Source organism: Bos indicus, chromosome 16 (genome assembly GCF_029378745.1).
Source record: "Bos indicus isolate NIAB-ARS_2022 breed Sahiwal x Tharparkar chromosome 16, NIAB-ARS_B.indTharparkar_mat_pri_1.0, whole genome shotgun sequence".
Lineage (NCBI taxonomy): Eukaryota > Metazoa > Chordata > Mammalia > Artiodactyla > Bovidae > Bos > Bos indicus.
Window position 1 is genome coordinate 81,410,323 of NC_091775.1, and position 27,096 is coordinate 81,437,418.

General features: G+C 57.8%; 1 protein-coding gene and 1 long non-coding RNA gene across 9 annotated transcripts in view; one reads left to right on the forward strand and one right to left on the reverse strand.

Annotated features, from left to right (window-relative positions):
* The window catches only part of NAV1 (neuron navigator 1), a 201,751-nt gene that overhangs the window by 19,643 nt on the left and 155,012 nt on the right, over window positions 1-27,096 (reverse strand). For 6 of the 8 annotated variants that reach the window (XM_070768815.1, XM_070768817.1, XM_070768818.1 and 3 more), the window contains 12 exons: window positions 10,473-10,611; window positions 9,750-10,047; window positions 8,448-9,141; window positions 7,812-8,255; window positions 7,063-7,104; window positions 6,420-6,568; window positions 4,871-5,041; window positions 4,026-4,078; window positions 3,575-3,598; window positions 3,392-3,469; window positions 874-957; window positions 654-765 (listed from right to left, as the gene is read on the reverse strand). In XM_070768815.1, the coding sequence (XP_070624916.1) occupies window positions 654-765; window positions 874-957; window positions 3,392-3,469; window positions 3,575-3,598; window positions 4,026-4,078; window positions 4,871-5,041; window positions 6,420-6,568; window positions 7,063-7,104; window positions 7,812-8,255; window positions 8,448-9,141; window positions 9,750-10,047; window positions 10,473-10,611 (2,288 nt within the window). The remainder of the gene's footprint in view (window positions 1-653; window positions 766-873; window positions 958-3,391; window positions 3,470-3,574; window positions 3,599-4,025; window positions 4,079-4,870; window positions 5,042-6,419; window positions 6,569-7,062; window positions 7,105-7,811; window positions 8,256-8,447; window positions 9,142-9,749; window positions 10,048-10,472; window positions 10,612-27,096) is intronic. The other 2 variants (XM_070768816.1, XM_070768822.1) reach the window with 1 other exon arrangement.
* LOC139176501 (uncharacterized) lies at window positions 19,780-21,678 on the forward strand. Its single transcript, XR_011560996.1, has 3 exons — window positions 19,780-20,260; window positions 20,498-20,628; window positions 20,780-21,678. It is a non-coding gene; the product is annotated as an uncharacterized lncRNA (long non-coding RNA).

Here is a 27,096-nt window from a genome sequence, read left to right on the forward strand (position 1 = left end):
CCATCACCACGTCCTCCAGAGTGCCGCCATGGCCCTACGGATCCTGTACCCCGGCCTGGCCACCTCTACTCCCCACCCCACCCTCCCACGCCCCGAGTCTCGTCTTTTCCACAGTGTTCTACAGCTGGCGTCACGGAACACGCAGCCTTCCCGCTGGGCTCTGTCACTGAGTAACGGACACTTAATCCGTCGCTGTCATCGTGCGGCCAGATCACTCAGTGCTGAGTGATAGTTCATCGTCTGGCCACCGCACCATTTACTCATACACTTGTCCATGCAGGACAGCTGGGTTGCTTCTGAGTTTTGGCGACTGTGAATAAAGCTGCCGTAAACATCCACGTTTAGGTTTTTGTGGGGACGTGATATTTCTGCTCCTTTGGGGAAATTTCAAGGAGAGTGACTGCTGGGCCGCACCCACTCATTAAAGTGCTATTTTAACAACGGTCTGTGGCAGTCATCTGGGGTCCAAGGAGAGGATCCCTGGTCTCCCTCAGTCCCTTGGGTGGTGGGGGCATGTCCCTGCCACTCCCCTGCTGACTGTCAGAGGACCCTCGCCTTCTAGAAGTTGCCTGGAACATTCTGGGGACACAGAAGCCCTGCAGTAAGTCTCCTTCCAGCCCAGTCCTGCCACTGCCCAAAGGTAGGGGGCCTACCTTTGGGTGTGGCCTCTGAGGCATTGAGGGCCCCTTGAATGACAGCCTGCGCCTCAGAGTTCTTCTTCTTCAGAAAGTCTATGGTTTCCCGTAAGTCCAGCAGCTCAGTGTCCTAGGGAGAAACGGGAGTGGTGTCAGGTGGGAATGGGGCTCCCGCTCTGTGGGCTGGGCCTGACGGGGCGGGCAGGACAGGTGTGTGCCGGGGCAGGGGAGGCCTCACCTTCTCCTCGGCGGTCTCGGCCAGGTGCCGCAGGCGGCAGGTCATGCTCACCAGGCTCTGCTCAAAGGCTGCCACCAGGTTGGCCTGAAAGAGATGGGCATGGGATGCCTCAGGTGCCATGGCGTGGGGGGCGGCTGGGCTGACTCTGGGGGTCTCAGGGAGGACCAGTGCCAACCAGCCTCGTGGCAGCCCTTAAACCTTGCTTCCCACTCTGGCCTGAAGACATGGCCTGGGGCACAGACATCACCATGGTGGGGTGGGTCTCTGGAGGCATCTAGAGGCCCGGCTGTCCCCCGCCCCCGGGAAGCTGTCCCCTCTGGGGCCCTGGCTCTATTCGGTGTCATTCCTTGCCCAGAGCCCGCCACGCCCCAGAACGGCCTGGACTTCTCCCCAGCCCCGCGCCCCAGAGCCTCTGTTCTCGGTTCTCCCTGCTTTTCCCCCGACAGATGCAGCGCAAGGCCCTCGGGGCAATTCCGTGTCTGGCCGCTAGGTGTCAGGCCTGCTCCACGGGAGCGAGGGGTCCCCATGAGGACTTCGAGGCAGGGAGGGGTGAGGGGCCCACAAGGCAGAGAGGAGGGGGTCAGGTGGGGAGGGCAGAGCTCCAGCTCTGCCAGCTAGGGGGCTGGGGAAGTGGGAGCTGAGGCTGCGATCAGAGAGGGCAGGCTCACGGAGGAGAGGGCAGGCTCACGGAGGAGAGGGCAGGCTCACGGAGGAGAAGGCCAGCCTTGGGGGGCGTCTAAGCCAACTGTGACCTGGGGAGGGAGCGGGGGACGCCCCTCGCAGAGCTCTGAGACCTGCGACCCGCTTCCTGTCGCCCGGCGTCTGCCTCCCTGCCCTCAACAAGCCTGGAGGCCTCTCGGATCCAGGGAGCAGGGCCCCCGTGTGCTGGACTCCTGCCTTCCCGGCCCGGGGCCCCTCTTGCTTGGTGTCCACCTTCCTACCCATCTGTGGACACGGGTCCCCTCGCGAGAGGCCTTCAGACCCCAGCTCCTTGGGCCCACCCCAGCCTCTTTGGTCTGGGGCTCCCTCTCCTTGGGGGGTGCTGCTGCCCGCCTCCACATTGTCCCCGCCCACTAGATGGCTCAGATGCCCTTGGCCAGGGCTCAGCTGGGGGCCTAGAGAAAGGCTGGTGAGAGGGAGGGCAAGGTGTCCAGACTGCCCCGTGTGGGCAGCTGGGGAGGCCTGGGAACAGGGCCCAAGGTCTGGAATCAGGACCTGAGGACCTTCCAGAGTGTTGGCGTCGCAGCTCCCACTGAGGGCAGGGCTCCGACCCTCGAGGCCAGGCTGCCTCTGATCCCCAGGAGAGTTGGATCTCTCTCAGCCAGGGGCACGTCCTGCTCTGAGAGTCACCCTCCAAGTCCACAATCCGGGCCCCCCCAGAGAGTGTGGCAGTGACAGGGTGCAGGGTCAACGGGTCAGACGCGCTCCTGCTCTTTGTCCCTGGGGCCCTCAGACAGGGACCCCCCGGGCCTGCGGGTGTGATGGCCTTGGCGGGCGTGGGGCGCGGTCCAAGTAGAGACGGGTCTTGTTTCTCTCACTATTTTGTGTCCCAGCTGCGGGGAAAGGCCTGCCAGGGGCTGCACACAAGCTGGTGAGGAAACACTGACCACTGGGAGCCTGGGGAGGGGAGACAGGGACCCGGGTGTGGGCAGGATGCAGCCGCAGGGATGTGCTGGGGACGCCTGAGCTCTCGGCGCGGTCTCAGTTCCATGGGAGACCCAGGTCGGACAGCTGGGCTCCCCCGGGAGGAAGGCGAGAGAAAAAACCAGCGGAAACTGCAGACACGGCCACTCTGTGCAAACGCTTGGAAGGCTCCGTAGATCCGGCTCAGCTGTTGTTTACAGCTTTTGGGGGAAAATGGCTCTTATGTTCTCTGTTTGCAGCTTGGCCGCTGGGGAGACGCTGCCGTGGCCTTGCTCGGGGCTGCTCTGTTTCTCCCCATCGTGCGGGGTGGAAAAACTGAGGCCACCAGAGACTCGGTCTAAGTCGGCGGACTCTGGCAGGCTGAGGGAAGGGATGAGAAGGCGGGTCCCCAGCAAAGCTCACGTCCTGAGGAGTTGAGGCCACTGTGGCCAGGGGTGGGGGCTGGCTCCTAAAGCCTCACCAGCTGGAGCTCCAGCGCCCAGCCTGGGGCGGTGCAGGACAGGGTGTGAACAGACAGGGCACGCCCCAGGCGGGGCACAGGGCTCCCGGGAACCTCCGTTAATTCTGACCCATGACTAACCACCACTGTCTGAGCAAGGCTGCTTCCTCCTGCACACACAGCCACTGATACAATCCTTTCTCCAGCGAGTTCACAGGCATCACACGGGCACTCGTCCACGCCCGTGAGTTAGGGTGGGGGTGAAGTGGCTGTTTACAAACCCACAGACTTGGGGGAGGAGAAGCCAGCCCCCAGTCCTCCGCGCCCGTGTAACTGAAGCCCAGGGGACACCCGGGGAGACCTTCTCTTCGGATGGACTTGTCCAACTGGGGCTCACACAGCTGCCACCACCCGGGCCCACCTCTGGGCACTCACATTGGCCGAGAGCTGAGAGGTCAAGGTGGCCACTTTCTCCTGGGACGACTCCAGTTCCCTGCGAAGCTTTCGGATTTGCTGTGGAGGGAGAGAGAGGCACACTCACGTTGGCAGAAGGGGTGGGAGGCGTGGGAGGAGGCGGTGCGGGGTGTTAGGAGGCAGAGGCAGAGGTGGGGACCCTACCTCAGACTGCATCCTCTCCTCAGCCTGGAGAAGGAGCCCAGAAGCGGGGGAGAGAGAGGAGGTGGTTACACGGAGGAGAGAGTGCACAGATGCGCAGCGGCAGGAAGCGGGGCGCCAGGCCCTCACAGGCTCAGACCCCAGGCCAGCGTTTAGTCTCCTGCCAGAGCCGCGTCACCCGGGGGCCCAGAGGGAGCTGGCCCGAAGACTGACCTCGTCTCCACCGACCGCAGGACGGCCCAGCCCCGCCAGGAGCTGCCGTCTCCACACACCCAGAGGGTCCCGGACGCTAGGGTTGCCCACCTGCCCTGCCTGGCACAGAACCCAAGACCAGGGCACCCTCTGTGTCGCAGAGCTGCTCAGGGACTGGCTGAGGCCAGAAGGGCCCGCCCAGTGCCCTGACGTTCAGGGGCTCCCACCCGGCCCCCCGCGGCACAGGGTCCAGGGTGCTTACTGAGGAGTATGTGGACGAGGCGCTGGAGGCCAAGGAGAGCACAGAGCCGTGAACTGCAAGAGAGGCAGTGCCAAGGGTTAGCAGAGGGCTCAGGGAGGCGGGGCGGCCAACACAGGGCCCGGCGGCCTGGCCCAGCGAGGACTCCAGGCACGCTCAGAATGGGGCGGCCAGCACAGGGCCCGGCGGCCTGGCCCAGCAAGGACTCCAGGCACGCTCAGAACTGCTCCCCCTCCGAGGGTGGGGGCAGGAGAGGACACGCCCCCGCGGGACTCAGAGTCGCTGCAGCAGAGCTGCTCAGAATGAAACATAATCCTGCCTGCGCCTCCTTTCCTCAGTGGGAGCCTTGTGGATGAGAAACCCCCAAGTGCAAGACACTCATTGTGACCCCGCGATCAGCACGGCAGCCCTACTGAGAGAACTGAATCAAGGCAGCTGCGGGAGCCCCGGGACGAGCGTCCTGAGGTCCCCAGGTCTCCCCGCTGGAAAGCCCAACTCCAGATTTGACCACACACCGGACCGCGGCCCTGAAGCTGGTCTTCGGAATGCTCTGAAAAGAGGATGGAGAAGCCTGCTCTCTGAAGGGCTGGAGCACCAACCCCGCGTCCCTGCCAGCTCCGTGTGGGGTGGTCCTGTCCTCTGACAGGGTGGGGGTGGGGGGGACAGCCACTGCCCTGCCCACCCCCAGAGGCCCTGGCCCCGAGACCCTTCAAGGCCTGGGAGGAAGTGCGGAGATGGCCCGGGGGGATGTTCTGTGAGTCAGACACTGTGAGGGGCGGTGGAGGCGGGCGGGCCAGAGGACCGGTGGAGCAGGGATGAGCGTGAACCGCGCGGGCGTGAGGTCTCACCGTCGTCCGCAGGGTCTCGGAAGGATCCTGACCGGATCATCCCCTTGGGTCTCTCGGCCAGGGACAGGGTGCTCCCCGTTTGGGAGCCGCTGTACAGCTCGAAGGCCGTCTCGTGGGCGGGGATGCTGTTGGAGCGGGTGATTCTCGGCGTGGTGGCCGCGGTGGGGCTCACTGGAAGGACAGAGTGGGGCAGGCGTGGGGAGAGGCGATGGGGGGTCGGGAGAAGAGGCAGGGGCGTCAGCCTCGGTCCCAGGGCGCGGGGGGCAGAGGTGGAGGGGAGGAGGTCAGGAGAGGAGGAAGGCGTGTGTGCTGGGCTGGGTGTGGGGAGCAAGGCCTGGGGGGGCCCTGTGTCTGAACCAAGGGTTCAGAGCGCGGCCTGTGTGAAAGCCCGCCTGCCCTGGAGACAGGGCTGGGGGTCAGGCTGGGGGCCTGGCAGCTCTTCCAAAGCCTTTACCTCGCTCGGATGTGCCGATGAAAACGGGGCCCCGTGCTTCCCTAACACACAAAGGGTGGCCTGAGAGTTCAGAGCAAGACCCAGATCTGAGCGACGAGGAGAGTCAGCAAGGGGAGCCCCCAGTGGACACGCCGCTCTGGGTGGACCTCTGGGACACGGCGGCGCCTGGCCTCAGCCTGGCCTGGGGGTCAGAGCCCCGAGCACTTCAGAGGGCTGTGTAGCCAGCCTCTCGGCCTGCCCGCCCGGGGGGCTCCACAAAGACCCGGGCGGAAGACCTCAGCTCCCTCGGGGCCCCTCAGCCGTGAGGTGACTGACGACCACAGCTTGGCCGGCCCCTCAGTGGGCGGCCCCTCTCCTATGTGGTCCCCGCTCTCCCATCAAGAGCCCTGCGGGGACTGGTTGACCTCTCCTCAGCCGGCTTCCCTCCTGCGGCAAGACGATCCCACCCTGGTCTGCTCAGAGGCCGGGTCGCCTGCAGGTGCGTCCCAGGACCTCGGGCTGGGCCAGCTGCCTTCCTGCAGAGGCTGGCAGAGGAGGAAGCCGCAGGCCGGGCCGGGCGCCATCCCTGAGGGCCCCTGGCAGTCAGCTTCCAGGAGCCAGTGCCGTGAGCCCTGCCTGCGCCCCACCTGTCTCCAACCAGCCGCCCCCTGTGCTTACAAGCTTTCCCTTGCCCTCAAAGGCCAGAAGCGTGTGGCCAGCACGGGCTCACTCGGCCCTGCTCCCGGGGCAAGCCCAGCCCCGGTGGGGGCAGACCCCCTGCGCCCAGATGGTGCCCCTCCAGCCCCCCAGCAGCCTGGCACCGAGGGTGGCACACGGCGTGGGGGGCAGCTGCCTTCGGGCTTGAAGCACCGGTTTCTGCTCTTGGCCGCGGTTCACGGCCTTTCCAACACTCAGACTGCTGATGCTGCACCAGCTACACCGTGTCCCGGGGCCGCCTCTCAGCTCCAGGTCGCGGCGCGCTTGGCCTTCAGGCTCACACAGCATGGGTGAATGCAGGCTCCGCGACCCAGTCCGCACAGGTGGACTCAGCGTGAGGCGGAAGCCGAGGCCCCCCGCCCTGCCCCCTGGGCGCACGGCGGTCCCCGTGGTGCTGACCAATGTTGGTGAGCTGGCCCTTGGCGCTCAGGGACATGGACAGCGCGGGTGGCGACGGCAGCTCCGACTGGTCGTCCGACTCGGGCAGCCCTGCCGCGGCGTGGGAGCGCCGCCGCTCCTTGGCCTCTTCCTGGGATGGCAGCTGGTACCTGAGGGCGGCAGGAGATGGCATGGCTGGGCGTCAGCCACCGGGGCTGGGGGCGGGCGGCGGCAGGAGCAGCCAGGCCGCCCTCAGGGGCAGTGGGAGCAGCGTCTGCCCCCCAGCGAGAGGGGCTGGGGGTCCGGGTGTCCCTGCACGGCTCCCCAAGGCAGGGCCGAGGCGACAGAGCAGGTGCCAGGGCGCCCTCCCTGAGGCTCGGGACACAGCCCGGGGCTCCAGGCACGGGCTGCAGGGCCTGCTGCTGGGGGCAGAGCGACCCAAGGCCTGGGCCAGCACAGGCCAGCATGAGGTCCCGCGTGGAGACTCTCCCTCGTCACCAGAGCAGTGCCCGGCTCCCAGTGGCGCTCGGGCAGGGTGAGCCTGGGAGTGGGCCCCAGAGGAGGCGGGGGGTGGCACGCACGGCCGGGGCTGGCGCAAGCACGGTGGCTCACTCAGGCCAGGAGCCCCACGAGCAGGAAAGAAAATACACATGAGGTAAGTTACCTGAGCCCCTTCTTGGGGAGAGTGTTCCGATCCCGCTGATTACTGTGGGGGAAGAAAGAAAGCTTGTGGGTTCAGAGTTCAGGACCAGAGGCTTGACAGACACGAGACAGGGCCCCGGGCATCGCTGTGAGCCCCTTGGTTCCACAAGCACAGGGCAGGATGGCCCTGGCACCCCTCACGGTCTGAGAGATAGTTCCGAGATGCTCCATGTTTTTCCCCGATGAGCTTTGTTTTTTGACCAGGGATTGAACCCACGCTCTTGGCAGTGAAAGCGTGGAGTGTAACCACTGGACCAGCAGGGAACTCTCTCTGACTTGCTTTTCAGAGATCACATTAGGGGGACATCCCTGGCAGTCCGGGGGTCTCTCTACACTCCCAGTGTGGGGAGCCCAGGTTCAGTTCCTGACCAGGGGGCAAAGGTCCTGCCCGCTGCAGAGCATGGCCAACGTAAGTAAATAAATACAGATAACTGTTCTCATAAGATGATACAATGGGACATGGAAAGCAGCATCTGACATTACAGGAGTGACTTAGGGCCAGGAAGGAGAAGCTTCAGTTGACAGGTGAAACCCTCCAGAAGGTCCTGGAGAAGTCCGCCAGCATCTAAGGCCTGGCTTCCCATACGGGAGGTGAGAATCGGGATCAAAAGACAGAAACGAAAACCTGTTCATCCACAGTTCGAGGGGCAGACAGTCTTAACCACACAGACGCTGAAGCTCACAGAGTGGGAAGCTGACTTGGCTGCCTACCTGTCCAGCTGCCCGGCTCTGGGGCTTCCGCTCCAGGCCAGCTCCTCAGCGTCCTCTGCGGTGGGGGCGGTGGGGGGAGTGGGGCCGCCGGGGGCAGGGGTGCTGCTGGGGAAGGCGCCTGGCAGGCTCATGGGCATCTGCAGGGACTCCATGCTCCGGTGCAGCCCCGAGAGCTTGGGGTACATGCGGGGCTCCTTGGGGACGCCGAAGCTGCTCATGAGCTCCAGGCCCTGCGAGAAGCTAGCCGAGTTGATGTTGAGGATGGGGGCTGGGCTGGGGGTGAAGCAGGAGGCGAGGGGGCCCCCGGCGGCCGGGCCCGGAGTGTGCAGGTCCGCGGCCTTGGGCGCATGGGCGTCGCTGGACGCCGGCAGGTCCAGGCTGTTGGAGTTGACCTTGTCGAGGTTGGCGAGGGACGGCGGCTTGATGAAGCTCTTGGCTGCAGCCCTGGGGAAGCGAAGACAAGACAAACGTGTGGGCTCCAGGGTTAGGGAGGCAACGGGCAGCTGGGACCTGGGCCAAATCCTCGTCCTCTTCAGCGCTCTGGGGCTCTGAGCGCCCCTGAGACCAAGGAGGACCCTGACCTGGCATGGCGGCACAGGCCACGGTGGGCGGGGTGGGCACACACACAGGATGTACCTGAGTGGGGTGGGGGGCAGCTCTGCCAGCTTGGGGGCCGGGGCATGGCCCGCCTGGCTCCGGGGCGTGCTCTCAGGGGAGCCGACGCTCTTCAGGGACAGGCTGTCGGGGCCCAGCGCCTCGGCCTTGGCCTTGGCCTTCTCCTTCTCGCGATCCGTCTGGTTGACGGGGGCAGGGGCGGCCCGCCCGCCAGCCACTTTGGAGGGCTCCTTCAGCCTGGAGGGCGCCAGGCCCGCTGGCTTGCCACTGAGGAGGCTGGGGTCGATGCTGCTGCTCACGGGCCGGGGGCCGCCACGCCCGCCGGTCACGCTCATGGAGCTGGACTTAGCCGGCCGCGGCAGGCTGCGGTACTGGATGTTGGAGCGGGCGCCCGGGGCCAGGAACCCGGGCTCTGTGCTGTTGGGCACGTCCAGGCTCGTCTTGCGCCCATTTGCCGGCTTCACGGGGATGCCTGAGGACTTCTGGGCCTTGCCAAGCGTGGCCGAGCCCCCGGTCTGCACGACGGTAGCCGTGCCCGTGGCAGGAGGGGGCTTCTTGTAGCCGAAGGACCCTGACGTGGACGGGCGTGCGATGCCTGAGGGAGGCTTCTTGGCGTCGCCCAGGCGGTCGCGGCCGGCATCCGAGGAGGAGCGTTGCAGGCCCGCGCTCTTCACAGCCAACTTGGCCTTGTCGGCGGCCTTGCCCTCGGGTTTGCCTGTGGAGGGCGGGCGCTGTGAGCAGGGGAGGGCCAGCGTCTGCCCCCTGGGAGGAGGGGCACAGTGGGGTGGAGGGCCTAACTAGGGGCGATCGGGGACCCACGGGCCGAGGACCCTTCTGGGCAGGCCTCACGTCCAGCTGTTCAATTTCTCTTGTTTTTTGGTGTTTTCCGCTCCCAGGCTAGGAGGTCCCAGTTTGGTTGAAATCACAAGATGATCAAGAAGGGCACATGTCTCATAACAGGTCACCAAGGGCCCGCCCTGGGAGCAGCAGCACTCTGACGCTGCCAGTATCTCCCAGGATGCCACACGGGCCCCCGGGAGGTGTGAGGACGTCACCCGAGATCCCAGGAGAGGAAATCACTGGGCAGCGTGGGAGGCGGGTCAGACCAGGCTCCTCCTGCCCTATGTCTGGGTTCAGCCTTCTATGCAGGTGGAGCCCCTGTGCGCCCATCTGTCTTCCCTGACTCAGGACGGTCTGGAGACCCGCCGGGTGATGTGCCGAAGCTGCATGCAGGCTGCCCCCCCACCTCAGGGGTTAAGAGCCCAGAGGACAGGAGCCACCAGGAAAGCAGGGCGCGGCCCTGGGCCCTGTCCCCGGGCTCACCTGCGACCTTGAGGGCGCTCTGGGCCGTGTGGGTGATGGGCGAGGTGACGGCCACGGGCGGGGTCTTGCCCTTCTTTAGGGGCCCTGGGGGGCCCAGGCCGGCCGGCTTCTTCAGCTCCCCGGCCTTGGACGCGTCATCGCAGCTCTCAGGACGCTCCCGCCGCCACTTGGACGCCGCGGGCTCCATCTTCAGGCTGCCGCTGTCATACTCCAGCTTGCGGGGGGCCTTCTCCTCCGACTCACTGAACCAGCTCAGCCCGCTCTCCGCCAGCGAGCGCTTCTCCGAGTCTGTGCGCAGCTGGAGGCGAGAGAGGGCAGGGTGGATGCTCAGCGGGACAGGGAGGGCAGGGACAGAGGGCGAACGGGTGCTGAGGGGGGCCCTCCTCTCCAGGGGGACTCGGGGACCCAGGCTTCCGCCTGCACCCCAGGCCTCTGGAGAGCACAGCGCTCACAGGCACCCTCCGAATGGGCGTGGGCACCAAACAGACCTGTCCCCAGGAGAGCAGATCACGCCCCAGGCAACTGCCTGGACGCTACCGGTTCCTTCCCGCCAGCTCGAGGACTCGATCCCGTGCACGTGGGGACCAATTCCCCAGATTGGTACACGCAGTGTACATGCCACCCCGCCGCGTGCAGGGCACACGCCACCCCGCACACAGGCGCGCCCGGGTCTTCCCGTGGTAGGCCTGGAGAAGGTGGCCCCACATCTGCACCGGCACCTACCACTATTGTTGAGTTCCTGCGAGACGCCGTGGGCGTGGTGGGCAGGGAGTTGAGTGAGGAGCTGGCGTTGAACTCTTCGGAGCTGAGGTTGTCGGAGGCATCACTGAGCCCACTGCTGATGGAGCTGCTCTCATCCCAGCTGAGGGCAGGAGAGAAAGGTGAGCAGTCAAGACAGAAGCCAGGGCGAGAACTAAAGCTCCCTTAAGGAGAGGACGGCTGCACTCCAGCATACAGACAGGCCACGAGCAGAGTCTGGGGTTAATCCTAGATTTGCCAGCAGCGCAAAGCATGAGTTAAACTTGCTTATATTAAACAACCTGGTGATGTCCTTCCACAAAAGGAAGGGACTGGCTTTATTTGTTTGTTTCCAAGGCAAAACAATCAACATCAACCAATATGACAGTAATCCAAGTCTATGCCCCAACCAGTTATGCTGAAGAAGCTGAAGTTGAACGGTTCTATGAAGACCTACAAGACCTTCTAGAACTAACACCCAAAAGAGATGTCCTTTTCATTATAGGGGACTGGAATGCAAAAGTAGGAAGTCAAGAGATACCTGGAGGAGTAACAGGCAAGTTTGGCCTTGGAGTACAAAATGAAACAGGTCAAAGACTAACAAAGTTTTGCCAAGAGAACGCACTGCTCATAGCAAACATCCTCTTCCAACAACACAAGAGAAGACTCTACACATGGGCATCACCAGATGGTCAATACCAAAATCAGATTGATTATATTCTTTGCAGCCAAAGATGGAGAAGCTCTATACAGTCAGCAGAAACAAGACCAGGAGCTGACTGTGGCTCAGATCATGAACTCCTTATTGCCAGATTCAGACTTAAATGGAAGAAAGTAGAGAAAACCACTAGATCATTCAGGTATGACCTAAATCAATCCCTTACGATTATACAGTGGAAGTGACAGATAGACTCAAGGGATTAGATTTGATAGACAGAGTGTCTGAAGAACTATGGATGGAGGCTCGTGACACTGTACAGGAGGCAGTGATCAAGACCATCCCCAAGAAAAAGAAATGCAAAGAGGCAAAATAATTGTCTGAGGAGGCCTTACAAATAGCTGAGAGAAGAAAAGACATGAAAGGCAAAGGAGAAAAGGAAAGATATGCCCATGTGAATGCAGAGTTGCAAAGAGGAGCAAGGAGAAATAAAGCCTTCCTTAGTGATCAATGCAAAGAAACAGAGGAAAACAATAGAATAGGAAAGTCTAGAGATCTCTTCAAGAAAATCAGGGATACCAAGGGAGCATTTCATGCAGATGGGCACAATAAAGAACAGAAATGGTATGGACCTAACAGAAGCAGAAGATATGAAAAAGAGGTGGCAAGAATACACAGGAGAACTGTACAAAAAAGATCTTTATGACCCAGATAACCACGATGGTGTGATCACTCACCTAGAGCCAGACATCCTAGAATGAGAAGTTAAGTGGGCCTTAGGAAGCATCACTACGGACAAAGTTAGTGGAGGTGATGGAATTCCAGTTGAGCTATTTCCAATCCTGGAAGATGATGCTGTGAAAGTGCTGCACTCAATATGCCAGCAAACTTGGAAAACTCAGCAGTGGCCACAGGACTGGAAAATGTCAGTTTTCATTCCAATCCCAAAGAAAAGCAATGCCAAAGAATGCTTAAACTACCACACAACTGCACTCATCTCACACGCTAGTAAAGTAATGCTCAAAATGCTCCAAGCCAGGCTTCAACAGTACGTGAACTGTGAAGTTCCAGATGTTCAAGCTGGTTTTAGAAGAGGCAGAGGAACCAGAGATCAAATTGGCCACACCTGTTGGATCACTGAAAAAGCAAGACTGAATTCCAGAAAAACATCTACATCTGCTTTATCGACTATGCCAAAGCCTTTGACTGTGTGGATCACAATAAACTGTGGAAAATTCTTCAAGAGATGGGAATACCAGACCACCTGACCTGCCTCCTGAGAAATCTGTATACAGGTCAAGAAGCAACAGTTAGAACTGGACATGGAACAACAGACTGGTTCCAAATCGGGAAAGGAGTAGGTCAAGTCTGTACATTGTCACCCTGCTTATTTAACTTATATGCACAGCACATCATTCTGCAAATCCCAGTACAAAATCCCAGGCTGGATGAAGCACAAGCTGGAATCAAGATTGCCAGGGGAAATATCAATAACCTCAGTTATGCAGATGACACCACACTTACGGCAGAAAGTGAAGAAGAGCCTCTTGAAGAAAGTGAAAGAGAGTGAAAAAGTTGGCTTGAAACTCAATATTTAGGAAACTAAGATCATGGCATCTGGTCTCATCACTCCATGGCAAATAGATGGGGAAACAGTGGAAACAGTGACAGACTTTATTTTGGGGGGCTCCAAAATCACTGCAGATGGTGACTATAGCCATGAAATTAAAAGATGCTTGCTCCTTGGAAGAAAAGCTATGACCAACCTAGACAGTATATTAAAAAGCAGAGACATTACTTTGCCAACAAAGGTCCGTCTAGTCAAAGTTATGGTTTTTCCAGTGGTCATGTATGGATGTGATAGTTGGACTGTGAAGAAAGCTGAGTGCCGAAGAATTGATGCTTTTGAACTGTGGTGTTGGAGAAGACTCTTGAGAGTCCCTTGGACAGCAAGGAGATCCAACCAGTCCATCCTAAAGGAAATCAGTCCTGATTATTCACTGGAAGGACTGATGCTGAAGCTGAAACTCCAATCTTTTGGCCACCTGATGTGAAGAACTTACACACTGGAAAAGACCCTGAGGCTGGGAAAGATAGAAGGCCGGAGGAGAAGGGAACGGGAGAGGATGAGATGGTTGGATGGCATCACTGACTCGATGGACACGAGTCTCAGCAAGCTCCCGGAGTTGGTGATGGACAGGGAAGACTGGCGTGCTGCAGTCCATGGGGTCGCAAAGAGTCGGACACGACTGAGCGACTGAACTGAACCGAACTTTATCTGGCCAAGGAGGATGTTCTATCTGCTTAGCAGAACAGTGTATTATAAAGACAAGGCAATTCTTTTATTGACCTAACTCTACATACCCATGTCCCCTCCAATCGTAAAATCACCATGTCTTTATTTTCAGATGTGTTCTTTTAGGCATTTCGTCTCCCTTTTCTAAAATTCTCTACACCTGGTAACAAGGGTAAAGGGACTGATCTTTTCAGAGTGGCTTAGACCCATCACTTCTCACGCCTCTCTTTACGGGCTTCACCCCATTGTGAGACCAGGTCCCACTTCTCCACAGCAAGCCCTGCTGCTCTGGGTGTGGCGCCCGCTCTGGGTGCGGTGGCCAAGTGCAGGGCCACGTGCTGAGAGGTCCCCTTTTCCTGCCCGCAGCTCGGAGCACCAGACGGCTGTCAACGTCTGCCTAAGCGTCTTTCCATCGGCACCTGGCCCACACTCCCACAGAGCCGGGCCCAGCCTCAGCCACTCTCCTGCAGTGCCTTGGCTATTGATTTCTGCGTTTGACAAGTTTCACTGTCAGAGGTTTACTTTTAATATCTGAAATGCCTCCTGCCCCATTCACATCAGACTCCTCTTGTGCCATCTGAGCTTGCTACCAGAGGCGTCTCTGTGTTCACACATTATTTTCAAAGCTCAAATTTCATCTTCTACAACCTTTCTTCAAACGTCCTGTTCGCCACGCCTTTCCCCACTTCTATTTCTTCCTTCTGGACCCTAACGAGTTCTCCAGGTTCCTGTGAAACCTGAAGTCCCACTTTCAGTTCTGGAGGCTCAGACTGAATACGGACCTTTAGTGAGAGTGCAGTGCATGAACCTGTGTCGGTGGGAACCTCTAAACCCTCGTTCATCAGCTTTGCATGTGTGCTGAAGAGGCTGAAGATGTTTTCCATGAATCTGCTGGTTGCTGGAACACTGTTCCCTTTTGATTTATTTTGAGTTTCATCTCATGGAACAAAAATCAGACACACAAGGCATCTAAGGGCTTGGCCCAGACTTAGGCCGGTCTCCCTGTGATTTATTTGCTGGGAAGAGGAAAGTGGGTGGTTTAGACGTTTGGCTTGTTGTTCTGCAGGGATTGATCCAAGCACAGTGAGAAAGCAGAGAGCAGGGGCTTGGACCACACCGCAGAGCAAGCTCGGCTTCATCACCAGGAATCACGGCCATCATGAAACGACCATCCGCCTCTCCCCCCGAGTGGTGACGTATATTAAATCTCAAGCCTGTCCTGGGCTAAGGTAATCCCCCCACATTTGGAAGAGAAGAGACACTGAGGGGGAAAGATCAATACGGTTGTAACATCCCGTCGGCTCTCCTGGGTCAAGATGAGCTCTCTGGCAAGTACATACACACAATTCCCAGGGTGTTCTCTCAGGTCAAAGGCACAAGAAGTCTGTCCTTCCACTGAACCCTCCACCGAGATTAACTGGTGGTCCTTGAGGCTTCGCAGCAGAGAAAACTCTTACGGGCAATGAGGACTCTGCAGTCCACCAATGCCAAGAAACCTGCCCTTGCCCACTGTTGATGGAAAGCCCAAGGCTGTGATGGGGAAGGGGGGACACACGCTCCTCTTGGCTCCAAAGACGTCCTCTCCCGAGTCACAGGCCCTCCTCCGGTCGTGAGGCAGCACAAGCCCAGCTGTAGGGCAAGGCTTCCTGGACAAAGTCCTCTGTAGGTGCTGAAAAAAGGGAAATTCTGTGTTCATGACTGAAGGGGCAGGCATCTCCAGTGGAGAAATTAGACAAGTATCATATGATAGGCAAGGCTCGAATATCATGTAAAACTATCCAAGGAGAGAGGACAAGCGCCCCCATCTGCGGTGACTGCAGGTAACGGCTCCTTGTGCCCCCTACAGCGCAGCCCGCACGGCCCCCTGCCGGCCCCCGCGGCCTGCAGCCCGACGCCCCAGCCTCGCGCGCCTGGCTCTCAGGGGGAGCTGCGGCCCGTCTGTGTTGGATTCCTCTCGTGTTCCAGTGGTGTGCCTCTTGCAGCAGGTTCCTGGAAAAGCGTCCTCGGAAAGCAAGCTTTATAAGATCTAACACATTACAAAATATTTTTCTCTTTCACGTGTGAGATTTTGGCTGGACGTTGAATTCCTAGCTGAAGATAATGTCCTCTCCAACCATGAGGGCCCTGCTCCACAGCCCAGCATGTGCTGCTGGCGTTCTGACTCCCAGTCCTTAAGGCTGCGGTCCGTTTCCTCTCTGGAAACACTCAGCACCTCCCCTGGTGTTCTGAGGCATCGAGGACGATGGGGCTGGTGAGGCCCTGTGTATGCGTGAGCTGGTGCCCCGCTGGGCCCCTGACACCTAGACACTCATGCCCTCAGCTCTGCGAAACTTTCTCCAGTTATTCCTTTGACGGTTTCTTCCACTTCCCAGCTCTCTCTCTAGACTGTTATCAGATGATAGATTCTAAGGTTACGATTCTGATTTTCTCTTATTTTCCATCACTACACACACACGTATGTATTTTAAACTCTACTCTTTGGGCAGTGGCCCCAGTTGCCTCCTTTAAGATTTCCATTTCTGCTATCAATATATTTCCATTTTATACAACAGCATTATCGGTCTTTCTCTCAAGGATCTCTTCTCTTAACTCTCAGAGACACTCACTCGTCTGTCTGGAGGGGCAGGTCCACAAGCTCTCTGCCTAGTTCCTGGCTCCAAGTAGCTTTATTCCGTCTGTGCTGGTGAGACTTCTGGGAGCGCTGACGACCCATAGCTGACGCTCACCTGTAAGCCTGGCCCCACCCTGAGGTCTTTGGAAGCCCTGTGTTCACAGGGAGGGCCTGCCAATCGTCTCCACTTTCCCCATCTATCTGCCACGAAGTGATGGGACTGGATGCCATTCTCAGTGTTTCGAATGTTGAGTTTTAAGCCAGTTTTTTCACTCTCCTCTTTCAGCCTCATCAAGAGCCTCTTTAGTTCCTCTTTGCCTTCTGCCATTAGAGTGGGATCATCTGCAGGCTGTTGATATTTCTGAGGTTGTTGATATTCCTCCCTGCAATCTTGACTCCAGCTTGTCAGTCACCCAGCCTGGCGTTTCGCATTCTGCTTTCCATCTACACGTCCACACGACCGTCACTGACGACACTGGCATGCACGAGCGGTGTTCTCTTGTGCGTTTACACCAGTTCACAGCATTAACGTGGAGCCAAGCTTCCCCTCCGCGGCAGCTGCTCCAAGAGCGGCCACACATCACCTTTCTCACTCAGCCTGAGAGAAGCAGTGAATGCGTCTCAAGAAGCTCGGGAGGGACTGAGTCACACGGGAACCAGACCAGACAGCAGAGGCGACTCGAGGGCAGCCCCCAGCACGCTGGGGCAGCGCACGCCAGCTTGGCAGCTCCCTCTGCAGGGTGTTCACCTCCCAGTCACCCATCTCCTCAAACCCCTCCCCCTCCCCCGCCACAGCGTAAACTTCCCACCTCCTGTTTCCACCAGAAGAACGACTGTTTCTTCCTGTCTTCCTACCAACACCTTACTACAACTCCAACTCCTCCTCTGTGCTCGCCGCCCAGCCCAGCCCCCAGTCCCCAGACCACCGGCCTGTCTCCTTTTCTTCCTTTCCGTCTCTCTCGCTTTTGCTCCGGGTCAAAGCTGGACGTGCTCACACTCGAACCCCCGTGAAGGCCTCTACCCACCCCACTGTCTACCGAGCTCCCTCTTCCCGGGATACACCAAACAGCATCAGAAGAAGCCTGACAGCCTTTCCAACACCTCCATTAGTTCCTCGCTGCTGAGACAATTGACTCAAACCCTGCATCCATGAACACGCGTGTACTGTATGACTAAGAACACAAACGTGGTGGCCGGACTCTCTGAATTCAAGTCCCATAAACTTTGCCCAGGGTTAAATTCGATGTCAACATGGTGAACACCAGGGAGTCACATCTACGGGGTGGCGTCAGCTGTGGGGAAGTTTGATGAAGACTGGAGAATCAGCTCACCACACAAGGAGGGGAAAGATGAAATGAGACAGGAAATCAGAAGAGAGGAGACAGAGAGCAGGGCGGCTTCATTCTCCACGCACACCCGGGAACGTGACGTGGCTTCGCGGGACACGGGTGGATGGGGCGCTCGTCCCCTTGCCTGTGAGCCCCCGCTCTCACTCTACGGAAGCACAGACGTGCAGGAGGAGGCTCCTCACCACGTGCGTGACCTCTCTGCGAGGGTTCAGGAGTCCTGGCACCACCGTGGGCACCTGACAGGGGGTGCGCAGACCCGACCTGCCTGCACGGGTTTCTCCCAGTCCGCGGGGTGCAGCCAAGGCCCACGCCAAACACCAGCTTCATCCAGGCTCCCGTGGCCCTCCGCGCCACCCTCTCCCGTGTCTCCTCATCGCGTCTCGGGCTCTACTGGAGCGTCCGCCTTGCAGGCAGTCTCCCAAGGGGCAGGGCCGAGGTCTGGTGCCGCCGTGCCTCACAGTGTCTACGCAGAGGGAAGACCTGTGAAAGTGGGGCGCACATCCAGGGAAGCGGTTACAACCTCCCAGTGCCAGAGATCTGTTCTCTAAGAGTGACTGGCAGTTTGTTTCTGAAGGACCCTCGCTTCAGTGGGAATCGATAACCTTTCTCTCTGTAGAACTTCCAGATCTCCGCTTGAATTCTCGGTCTATACAAACACATGATCCAGCCTGTCTACCGGATTCTTCAAAGTCCTTAGAAAAAGTACTCAACGACCCTCCTGCCAGCTTCAACACCGAGTCAGCTGTCGGTTCGCTGCGTCCATCGCACTCCCGCCCGTGACGCTTCCCGACTCTTCACGAGGCTCGTCACTGCTCTTCTGCGCCAGATGCTGCGTGTAGGCGCGTGGGAAGCGACACCTGGGAATGGACGCCCGCGGAGCTGAGGGCGGAGTTGGTCTCCCCTGCGGTGGAGCCAAGTCTCGGCTCTGTGGTCACTTTGGTTAAAGTCGGTTCCGAACATCTCCGGGTCCGGATCAAGGCTGCTCTTCCCGTGGGGCTGGGATGTGCCCGCGGTGACTCCAGCCCTCTCTGTGCCCTACAGCCTGGCTGCCCACTTGCAGGGGCTGCCCCGGGTGCGAGAGGAGGGCCTTGCGCTTGTGGGGGCCTCCTCCGCCCCCGGGCCCTGCTCTCAGCTTCTTCTGTGCCGTGCGGCTGATGGGCACTGGGTGACTGCTCTGTGCACCCTGGCCGGGAAGGGCCGTCTGCCCTGTCTCTCTACCCTGCCCTTGGTCACTGGCTTGTGGCCCGTGTGTGCCCAGGGAAGGTGTCGTGGGAAAGAACTGGGGCTGGCCGGGATTGTACTTGCTCTGTGACTGTGTCTCCTTGTAGTCAGTTCACATGTAGCCTCCAGAAGTTTGTACGGAGTCCAATTATCTCCTTTTCTGCGTCACTGGTAGGTTGACCCCCCTCCCACTGGGCCCCTCGGATAAGAGCCGCCAAGCACTCTCGCTCCCCTGAAACTTAGTTCAGTTAGAACACTCTGTATCCTTAGACACTTATGTTTTTCTTTTCTAGATCATAATTGTTACTTCTCCAGCTTCCTACCATTGGGTGGAAGTGGCGGTGTACGGCCACTCTGCACCGTTCCCGTCAGTAAATCGCTAAGCCTTCCATCTAGGCTGTGAGTGTGGCGGCCCTGGGCTTGTGTGGGTGCACCCATCTCCTCTGTGGGAGGAGAACACAGCCGCGGAGGGAGTGGAGCAACTGGACGCTGCCTTGTTTGTCTGCAGGCTGGGGCGGGCGTACCCTCTGGGATCTGCACCAGCGCTCACAGAGCTCTTGGCTGGGGTTGTGGCCCCTCCCAGACGTCGCCTGCAGAGCTCAGTGGCCGAGGGCGCCTGCAGGGGCCAGAGGCCAAGGGCGTGGGCTGGTGGTAGGATGGGCCGGGGGGCCGGCGATGCACAGGACAGATCCTCAGGTCTCCCTTGTCCAGCACGGTCTTTGGAAATCAGGCCTGACACTGAACCCAGAATATATGTGCCTGATGAAACCACGTTTCTCTGGTTATTTACCACTTTATGGATAAGAGCTCTGTACACAAAATCTTATTTTTTCCTGAGAAATATCCAAGACACAACAGACTGGTGTAAGGGCTAGGCTGATCGTTTTCTTCTTGCGGAATCATTTTTACTCCCAGATGGGGCTTTCCCAGAGGCTCGGTGGTAAGGAATTAGCTTTTAATGCAGGAGACGTGGGTTCAATCCCTGGGTTGGGAAGATCCCCCGGAGAAGGGAATGGCAACCCACTCGAGCATTCTTGCCAGGAAAGTCCCACAGACAGAGGCGCCTAGCAGGCTACAGTCTACGGGGTCGCAAAGAGCTGGACACGACTGAGCGACTAAACAACAGCTGACTCTGAGGGTAGCATCAGGCAGACAACAAGCCGGAAGCATTCGCAGCTGCGCTCTGCGCCCCGAGGGGGCCCCTGGGACACAGTGCGGCACAACTGAGCGGCTGAGCACACGCTGCTCCCAGGGAGAGTTTACGGAGCTGAAGCCTGGGGTTACAGCCCCCGCAGATGCCCAGGCCCTCCTGGTCTCCATCTGGTATCGCTCTGGTCTGAGCGGAAACTCGCTCCAGGACAGCAGGAGGCCCTCTGACCACAGAGTGGAAAGCCTTCAGGAAACGTCATGAAAAGCAGCCCGAGTCAGACATGGGAGGCTTCCCGGGCCCAGCACTGAACCCGCAAGGGTGGCTGTGCTCTGTGAACCCACAGACGTCAGGTGGGCCCCGGGGGAGAGTCACCAACTCGGGACCTGTGATTCAACCCCTTGCAGGGCCAGGCCACTAAACAGGCAGCAGCGAGCGGAGGTGAATCAGCGTGAATCAGGCCTGGGGCAGAGCCCAACCTGAATGCCAAGGTGAGGACAGCGGCTCCTGTGACGGGCCGGCGCGGCTGGGGGTCAAGACAAAGGGAACATCGCACTGGCACAGGAGCTTTAGACGAGGCGCCCGGATGGCGCGGCGGCCCTGCAGCTCAAACTGCTCTACTTCAGGGGGCTGGAAAGGTGGACAGGGCTTGGTCAGGACCAGCCTGAGTCAGAACCACACACGGAAAGAGCCTCCAAATCACTCTGTCCTCCCCGCCCTCGCACTAGGTCTGAAGACAGCCACGGCCTCCCTGCTAACCGTCTAGGACGGAACGTGACGACCGAGCCCTGAGAGGCTGCCGCTGCTGTGGTGGGAGACAGCTGACCACGGGGCGCCTGCTTCCCTCCTCCCTGGGCAGGTGGGGCAGCGCCTGTTTGTTGCAGAACTGGGGAAAGGGTGCTTTTTTTTTTTCAGTATTTTTGTTTTGTTGATGTGGACTGTTTTTAAGTCTTCATCGAATTTGTTACAGTGTTGCTCCGTTTCATGTGTCTGGTCTCCTCTGGCTGCAGGCTCCTGGGATCCTAGCTCCCCGATGGGTGTGAATCCGCAGCCCCTGACTGGAGGTGCAGTCTTAACCACTGGACCACCAGGGAAGTCCCTGAACTCTTCAAGCAGGAAAACGCTGGGTTCCGGATCTGCGTCAGACAGCAGGGGTGGCGGCCTGTGCTGCCTGAGGCCGCGCCTGGTGCCGCAGAGCGTCTTGGATCCCCCCAGTGCACACTTCAGGAGGCCCTGCCCTTCGTGGGCCTCCAGGCCCTTGCAGGAAGGTGAGCAGCTCAGATGGCAGCCAGGCCTTCCTGGAGCTCGCTCCCAGCTCGATGATGGGTCCTGACCTCACAGCTGGCTGGTGAGGCTCCCTCTCTGTCCCCTTGGTTACCAGGCAGTCAACTCCTGTTGTTTAGTTACTAAGTTATGTCTGACTCTCTTGCGACCCCATGGACTGTAGCCCGCCAGACTCCTCTGTCCATGGGATTTCCTAGGCAAGAATACAGGAGCGGGTTGCCATTTCCTCCTCCAGGGGATCTTCCTGACTCTCCTGCACTGGCAGGTGGGTGTTTTACCACTGAGCCACCTGGGAAGCCCAGCCCCTCGTAGGTCCGTGTAACAGGGCAGCCACTGGCCAAGCACATCCATACACCGAATTCCTGAAACATGGCCGGTCCAAACTGAGATGTGTGGTAAGGTTTCACATTTAGTACCAGAGTCCAAAGACTTTGTATGAAAAGAGAATGCTCTGTATCTTACTAATAACTTCACATTAATACTTAAATGATAATATTTTTAGATATAGTGGATTAAATAAACCTTGTTATTGTAATTAAGTCCACCTGTTTCACTTTTTAAAAACGTGTGTACTAGGGAGTTTAAAGTGACAGATGTGGCTCGCACCGCTTCTGGAAGCTGTGTCTTGGAGGAAACTTTCGGTTGACAGACTGTCCACCTGGAAGAGGCGGGGTTCATCGACTGAGGCTGTGGCTGCAGGTCAGTGCCAGCTGACCCTTCCCCGGACAGCACCAGATGTGGCAGAAGCACTGGACACTTACCCTGAATGACTGGCCGCGGTCCTGAGCGTCCGAGAGGTTAAAGCGAACAAATGACACGGCGGGGCCAGAGAGAAGGCGCGGCGATGGAGGAGTCTCAGGAGGGCTGCGCACCTGAGTGAGGCTCAGTTCTGAAACGACCGGGGCCACACAGAGACCGGCATTCTGCTCAGGCGCCGCCAAGCTCGCGCCACCCCGCGTGGCCTCAGCTCTGCAGGGCAGGCCGAGCGCAGCTTCACTACATGTCTGTGGTTTGGCTGAGGCCACAGCGAGGCAGCCGGGTCTGGCCAAGGACGAACTGCAGAGAGATTTAGAGGAAGAGGGGGCGGGGCAGAGAAAAAGCCAAAGTAAACGTCTCATGCTAGGGGTCTGCCAAGGCTAAGGGTAAAGCTCACCAGCAGAAGGAACTCTGAGGACCTGGTGACCAGAGTCCAATAGGAAACAGGAGGATGTGTACAATTAGGGGAATTTATTTGGCCCCCTTAGTATATGGCAGTGAGCTCATACCCCTCACCCCGTCCCTAAGAAAACTGAGGGCTTCAGCAACTTGTTACAGACACTTCCTGGACTGCAGATCCACTGAATTTTGTCCAGGTCTCAGATGCTGAGGCTAATTTTGTGAATGGGCTGGGGACCCTGACATTCACATTTAATCTCTGCAGATCCCACAGCACTGTTTTGGAGCCCGTTACTCTGTGAGATCTGGGGCAACCCCTCGGTGATGAATTCTTACTCAAACCCAGCCTGGAAGATTACAAAGATGAACACCACAGATTCAGGGAGTGTTCCTGGAGGTCACCCCCAACTCAAGTGAAAGTCAAGAAAATCAGACGCCATGCCCTCCTGTACTTCGATTATCCCACTGAGTTGAGGAATCACCATTTCCACTGCCGCCTCTGTCTGTCAAGCGGCTCAGCTCCTAGTTTCCACTTGGGCATCTGGAGGGGCTGCTATAAACACACAGGCTGCTCGGCCACCGAGAGCGTGAACGGCGCCCTCCTGGACTCATCCCCGTCCTAGCTCCCTGCACCTTTCCCCTGCCAGAGTCGACCACAGTCACCGCCCAGCGCGGCCTCCTCCCCTCTCCCGGAAGGGTTACGGCAGAGGGATACGGCCACCCCCAGCCTCAGCAGAACCCCGCCAGGTCAAGATACAGCTTGTGTCCGAATCTGGAGGGAGACTGGCTCACTGGCAAAAGAATGATTTAGAGAATCATCCCGCGGGCTCCGAGTCCTTAACCGGTCTAGAGGACGGGTACTCCTGATCAGCCTGCGGGCAACGTAGAAAGTTCTGTGCATATGTGCAATTTTCGAGTGTCTGATCACACCTTCGGAGTCTCAAATGTCTGTGACTCAGAGAAAAGTTCTTTTAAATTATCATCTTGCCTCCTAACACCCTGCTTCAAGCATGGCCTTCTTGGTCCTGGCATTTAATCTCTGCCCTGAGGTTAAGACAGTTTCTCCCACTTAGACCACTGTTACAGACTGAAATGTGTCCCCCCACATCCTTAAGTTGAGGCCATAACCCCCAGTGATTATATTTGGAGCTAGGACCTCTAGGGAGGTCATTAAGGTTAAGTGAGCTCAGGGGGGTGGGGCCCTGATCCAACAAGACTGATTACTTAATCTTTTAAGGAGGAGGACCCGCCATGCGAGGACCTTGACTTGGCCAGAAGACAGGTCTCACCAGAAACCAAGCACCCTGATTTTAGAATCCCAGCCTCCCAGACTGTGCGAGAATTGATTTCTATTGTTTAGCCTCCCAGCCTTCGGTATTTTGGTACAGTTAGCTGATTCTGTACTCATACATGAGAACATTGCAGCCTGACCACCTCCAGGGTCCAGGCAGATTTCAATTCAGCGGTTTATTAACATGAGGTTTTTGACTGTGACGCCACAGGTCATTACAGATCCCATAAAGCACCCAGGGCCATCAGCGGGCTCAGCAGAAGGTGCGGGCTGGGAGGGGCGAGGAGGCAGGAGTGAGCAGTGGCTGCTGCTCTGACTTGGCAGGGGTGTCCTGCTGGAGAAAACCCATGTTCTTATGATGAAACCAGGTTTTGTGTGTGCTCCACTAACGACACCATACGTGGTCACTCAGCCCTGCAAACAGCTTGGCCAGCACTTTTTGGAACAGAATGGCTACAACTGGATTAGAGGAATCAGTGTATCTCACTGGCATCTCCATGTGGGAAAGGATAATTGCAGGGTGGTGGGCGAGACAGAGAAGGGAGAGGACGGGGAGGAATGAGCGAGGGTTTCCGAGGTGTGGCTTATAGCTTTGCCGTGTCAGCTGGCGGGGCCAGAGCACAGGAAACAGCCGAACGTGGAGCTGTTGAATGGGAGTCTCTCTAATTAGGACCAACTGCGGGTGAGGAATGCTGACTCGGCTGGCCGAAGCCCGATGGGGTTCTCTCCTGTTTCAGAGATTCCTACTTTCTCAGAGGTAGGAGTGAAACAAGGCACTTCCCTATTTTTCAGAGTGAAGAAATCAAATGCTTTACAGAGTGAAACGTAACTGGGAATTTGAAGACAGGGAGAACCCTGCGGGACACAGCCTGCCCGCCTCCGGAGGATGCAGGGCAGCGCGGGGGCCGTTCCCTCGGCACTCGGTCCTGCAGCTGAGTCCCCTGGGCCTCAATCTCCCCAGGTATAAACAAGTCATCCAGCACCTCCCAGCAGGATGTTTTGAAAGTTGAACATCTGGGAAAATAATTTTGATTCCTAACTTGGACAAAGAAAATCTTGACAAGAACTAACGCGTCGCAAAATTAGGGTGCCAAGTGTTAAGAGCGATCCCAGCCTGAGTGTTCGTGTCTTTGTCAAGAGGAACAGTCGACAGCGTGCTGTCTGGGACCCATGGCCCCTTTGCTTCCTAAAGTCGACACAGACGTCCCGTTTCACAGACTTTTGGAAAGGGATGAAGATGCTGTTAGCACTGACGTTTCAGGAGACACTTCCCGCTTCCTCCCCACACCCCTGGCTCTTCCGGAGGCTCTTGTCAGGACGGCCTCACCCAACTCCCAAACCGCTGGCTGACGGGAGGGACGCCGTACGGTCCTTCTTGCACTTCCGCACCGTCTTTAAACCAATAAGGAATTAAGAGACAACTGACGGCACTCTGAAAAGTCGGGACGCTTCAAGTGCCTAGAGCAGGACTTGGCCGAGTTTTTCCTGTAAAGAACCGGTCATCATGTTAGCCTTTGATGGCCACGTTCTATGGCGGCCTCTCAGCTCTGCCCCTGGAGCAGGAAGGCAGCCACAGACAGTAAGGAAATGAAACTCAAACTTCATTTGACTTTCAGGTGTCACAAAATCTTCTTCTTTTTAGTTTTCCCTTTCACATCACTTAAAAATGTGGAAACCATTCTTTGCTTTGTGGGCCAAACCAAAACAGGCGGTGGACCAGATTTGGCCCAGAAGGCCAAAGTCTGCTGACCACTAGGCTAGAAGAAACCAGAGCAAAAAGGAAAATAACTCTTCAGCTGGCAAGTCTTGGACCAAAAAGCAACTCTAGACTAAAAAAGACCTCTACTTTTACTCCCTTTCAGTGCCTTTCTGCTCCAACCTGCTGGGTTTACAAGTCAAAACAAGATTTTCCTACCAGCAACGTTACTGGCTCCTTTTGACACAGGAAAATAAAAGGTAAGGGGGTGGAGGGAGGAGGCAGGAGAGGAAGAGAGAAAGAAAAGAGGAAGCTCTAGGCGGGCCTGCCCTTCACCATTAATCCCCCACCAGAAGGAGGCACTGCCTGAAAACAGGACGAGATGAATTCAAACACATTTGTAGTTTAAGAGTGGATGATGTGAGGCTGGCAGAAGCAAAGCCTTTTCTAGTGAGAAGCACAGGCCTTGCCCCAGGGGTGGGCAGACTGGGACGTCCCTCTCCCTGGTTAGGGTCACGGCAACAGAGGGGTCCTGTCTCCAGATGGAAAGCAGCCTAGGAGCGCAGGGCGGGCATTGGAAGAGGTGAAGGCAGTGCAACCGGGACACCCTCCGCTCTCATAGACGCGAGCACCCGGCTGGGCGGGGCCTGGCCTCCCACAGTCCCGCGTGGGCCTGCCGTCCCTTTGAATGAGTCACACCCCTCTTCTGACCACCCTGTGTCACATCCAACCTTCTTACCTCAGAATCCCTGGCCTTCCATTATCATCTTTCTTCTCTTTTCCTCTATTAGATAATAAAAGCCCACTTTCCAATTTCCTCCTAGTATTTCCACATAAAAACCAAGGAGATCATTTTTCTGGTCACTGAGTCTCCTCATCCACTTAAAAATCCTGACTCGAAACAGAAGGCAACGCACCACCTGTCTCCCTAACGGTGTCCGCGTTTCATCCGCCGAAGAGGAGCATGACGAGGAACACTCATTCGGAAAGCCAGCGGAGCACGGCAAGCACACGCTCCCAACTGGGGCCTGAGAGAAACCTCCCTGCGCCTGCCTGCGTGCACGTGTCCTGCCGGACCCCTGGGAGGGTGTGGTCAGACAGCTGAGGGCCCTTCACGCCCACCAAGAGGATCAGCTCAGGATAACCATGAAGCTGGTGACAGCATGGCGGCCTTTGGGGCACACACAGGCGATGTCACCTGAGTCCGTGATTGGCCTTCCTTTCCAGGAGGAGCACGGAGAAATCAACCCAGGGCAGACGATGAGCACCTGTCAGGAGCTGGCACCCTCCTGAGACCCCCGGGGAGGAGTCCCGCCGACAGCTGGCCGTGGACGAGGCAGGTCACTCTAGAGCAGGTCAGATGCATGGTCACAGAAACTGCTGTCCCTTCACTGAATTCAAGGAAGAAACGTCTCGGCTGGGTGGTAAAGGCGAAGCTGCTTTCCAGGCTCCAGAAGCACTTGGATCTCGCCCATTTAGGCCACCTGCAGTTTTAAGTGGCTCTGGCTGGATTTTCTCACACCTGTAATGCCCGCAACTCATCTTAATGTCATATCCTCACTTAAATTCCAAAATAAAAATGTCGGTCATCCATGCTGGCAGTGGCCAGAGCTGCAGGAGTCCAGGGTGGTAACAGCTCTCTCCACAAAGAATTAGCAGCTGAGGCCTCGAAGCAGAGTCAGTGCATTGCCAGTGAGGCTTCTCAAGTTGCTCCTGGGAGAGCTCATCGGATGCCTCTGTTGCCACCCTGGTATCATTATTTCAGAAGAAATGGTCATGAGAAGGTAGGAGAATTTAAGGGCATGCTTCATAACTGAACGTTTATCTGTGTGGTTTTAACGGTAAAAGATTTCCGTTGTAGCAAAGCAGTCCACGTGTGAGTCAGGCTGCCTCATGCAAAG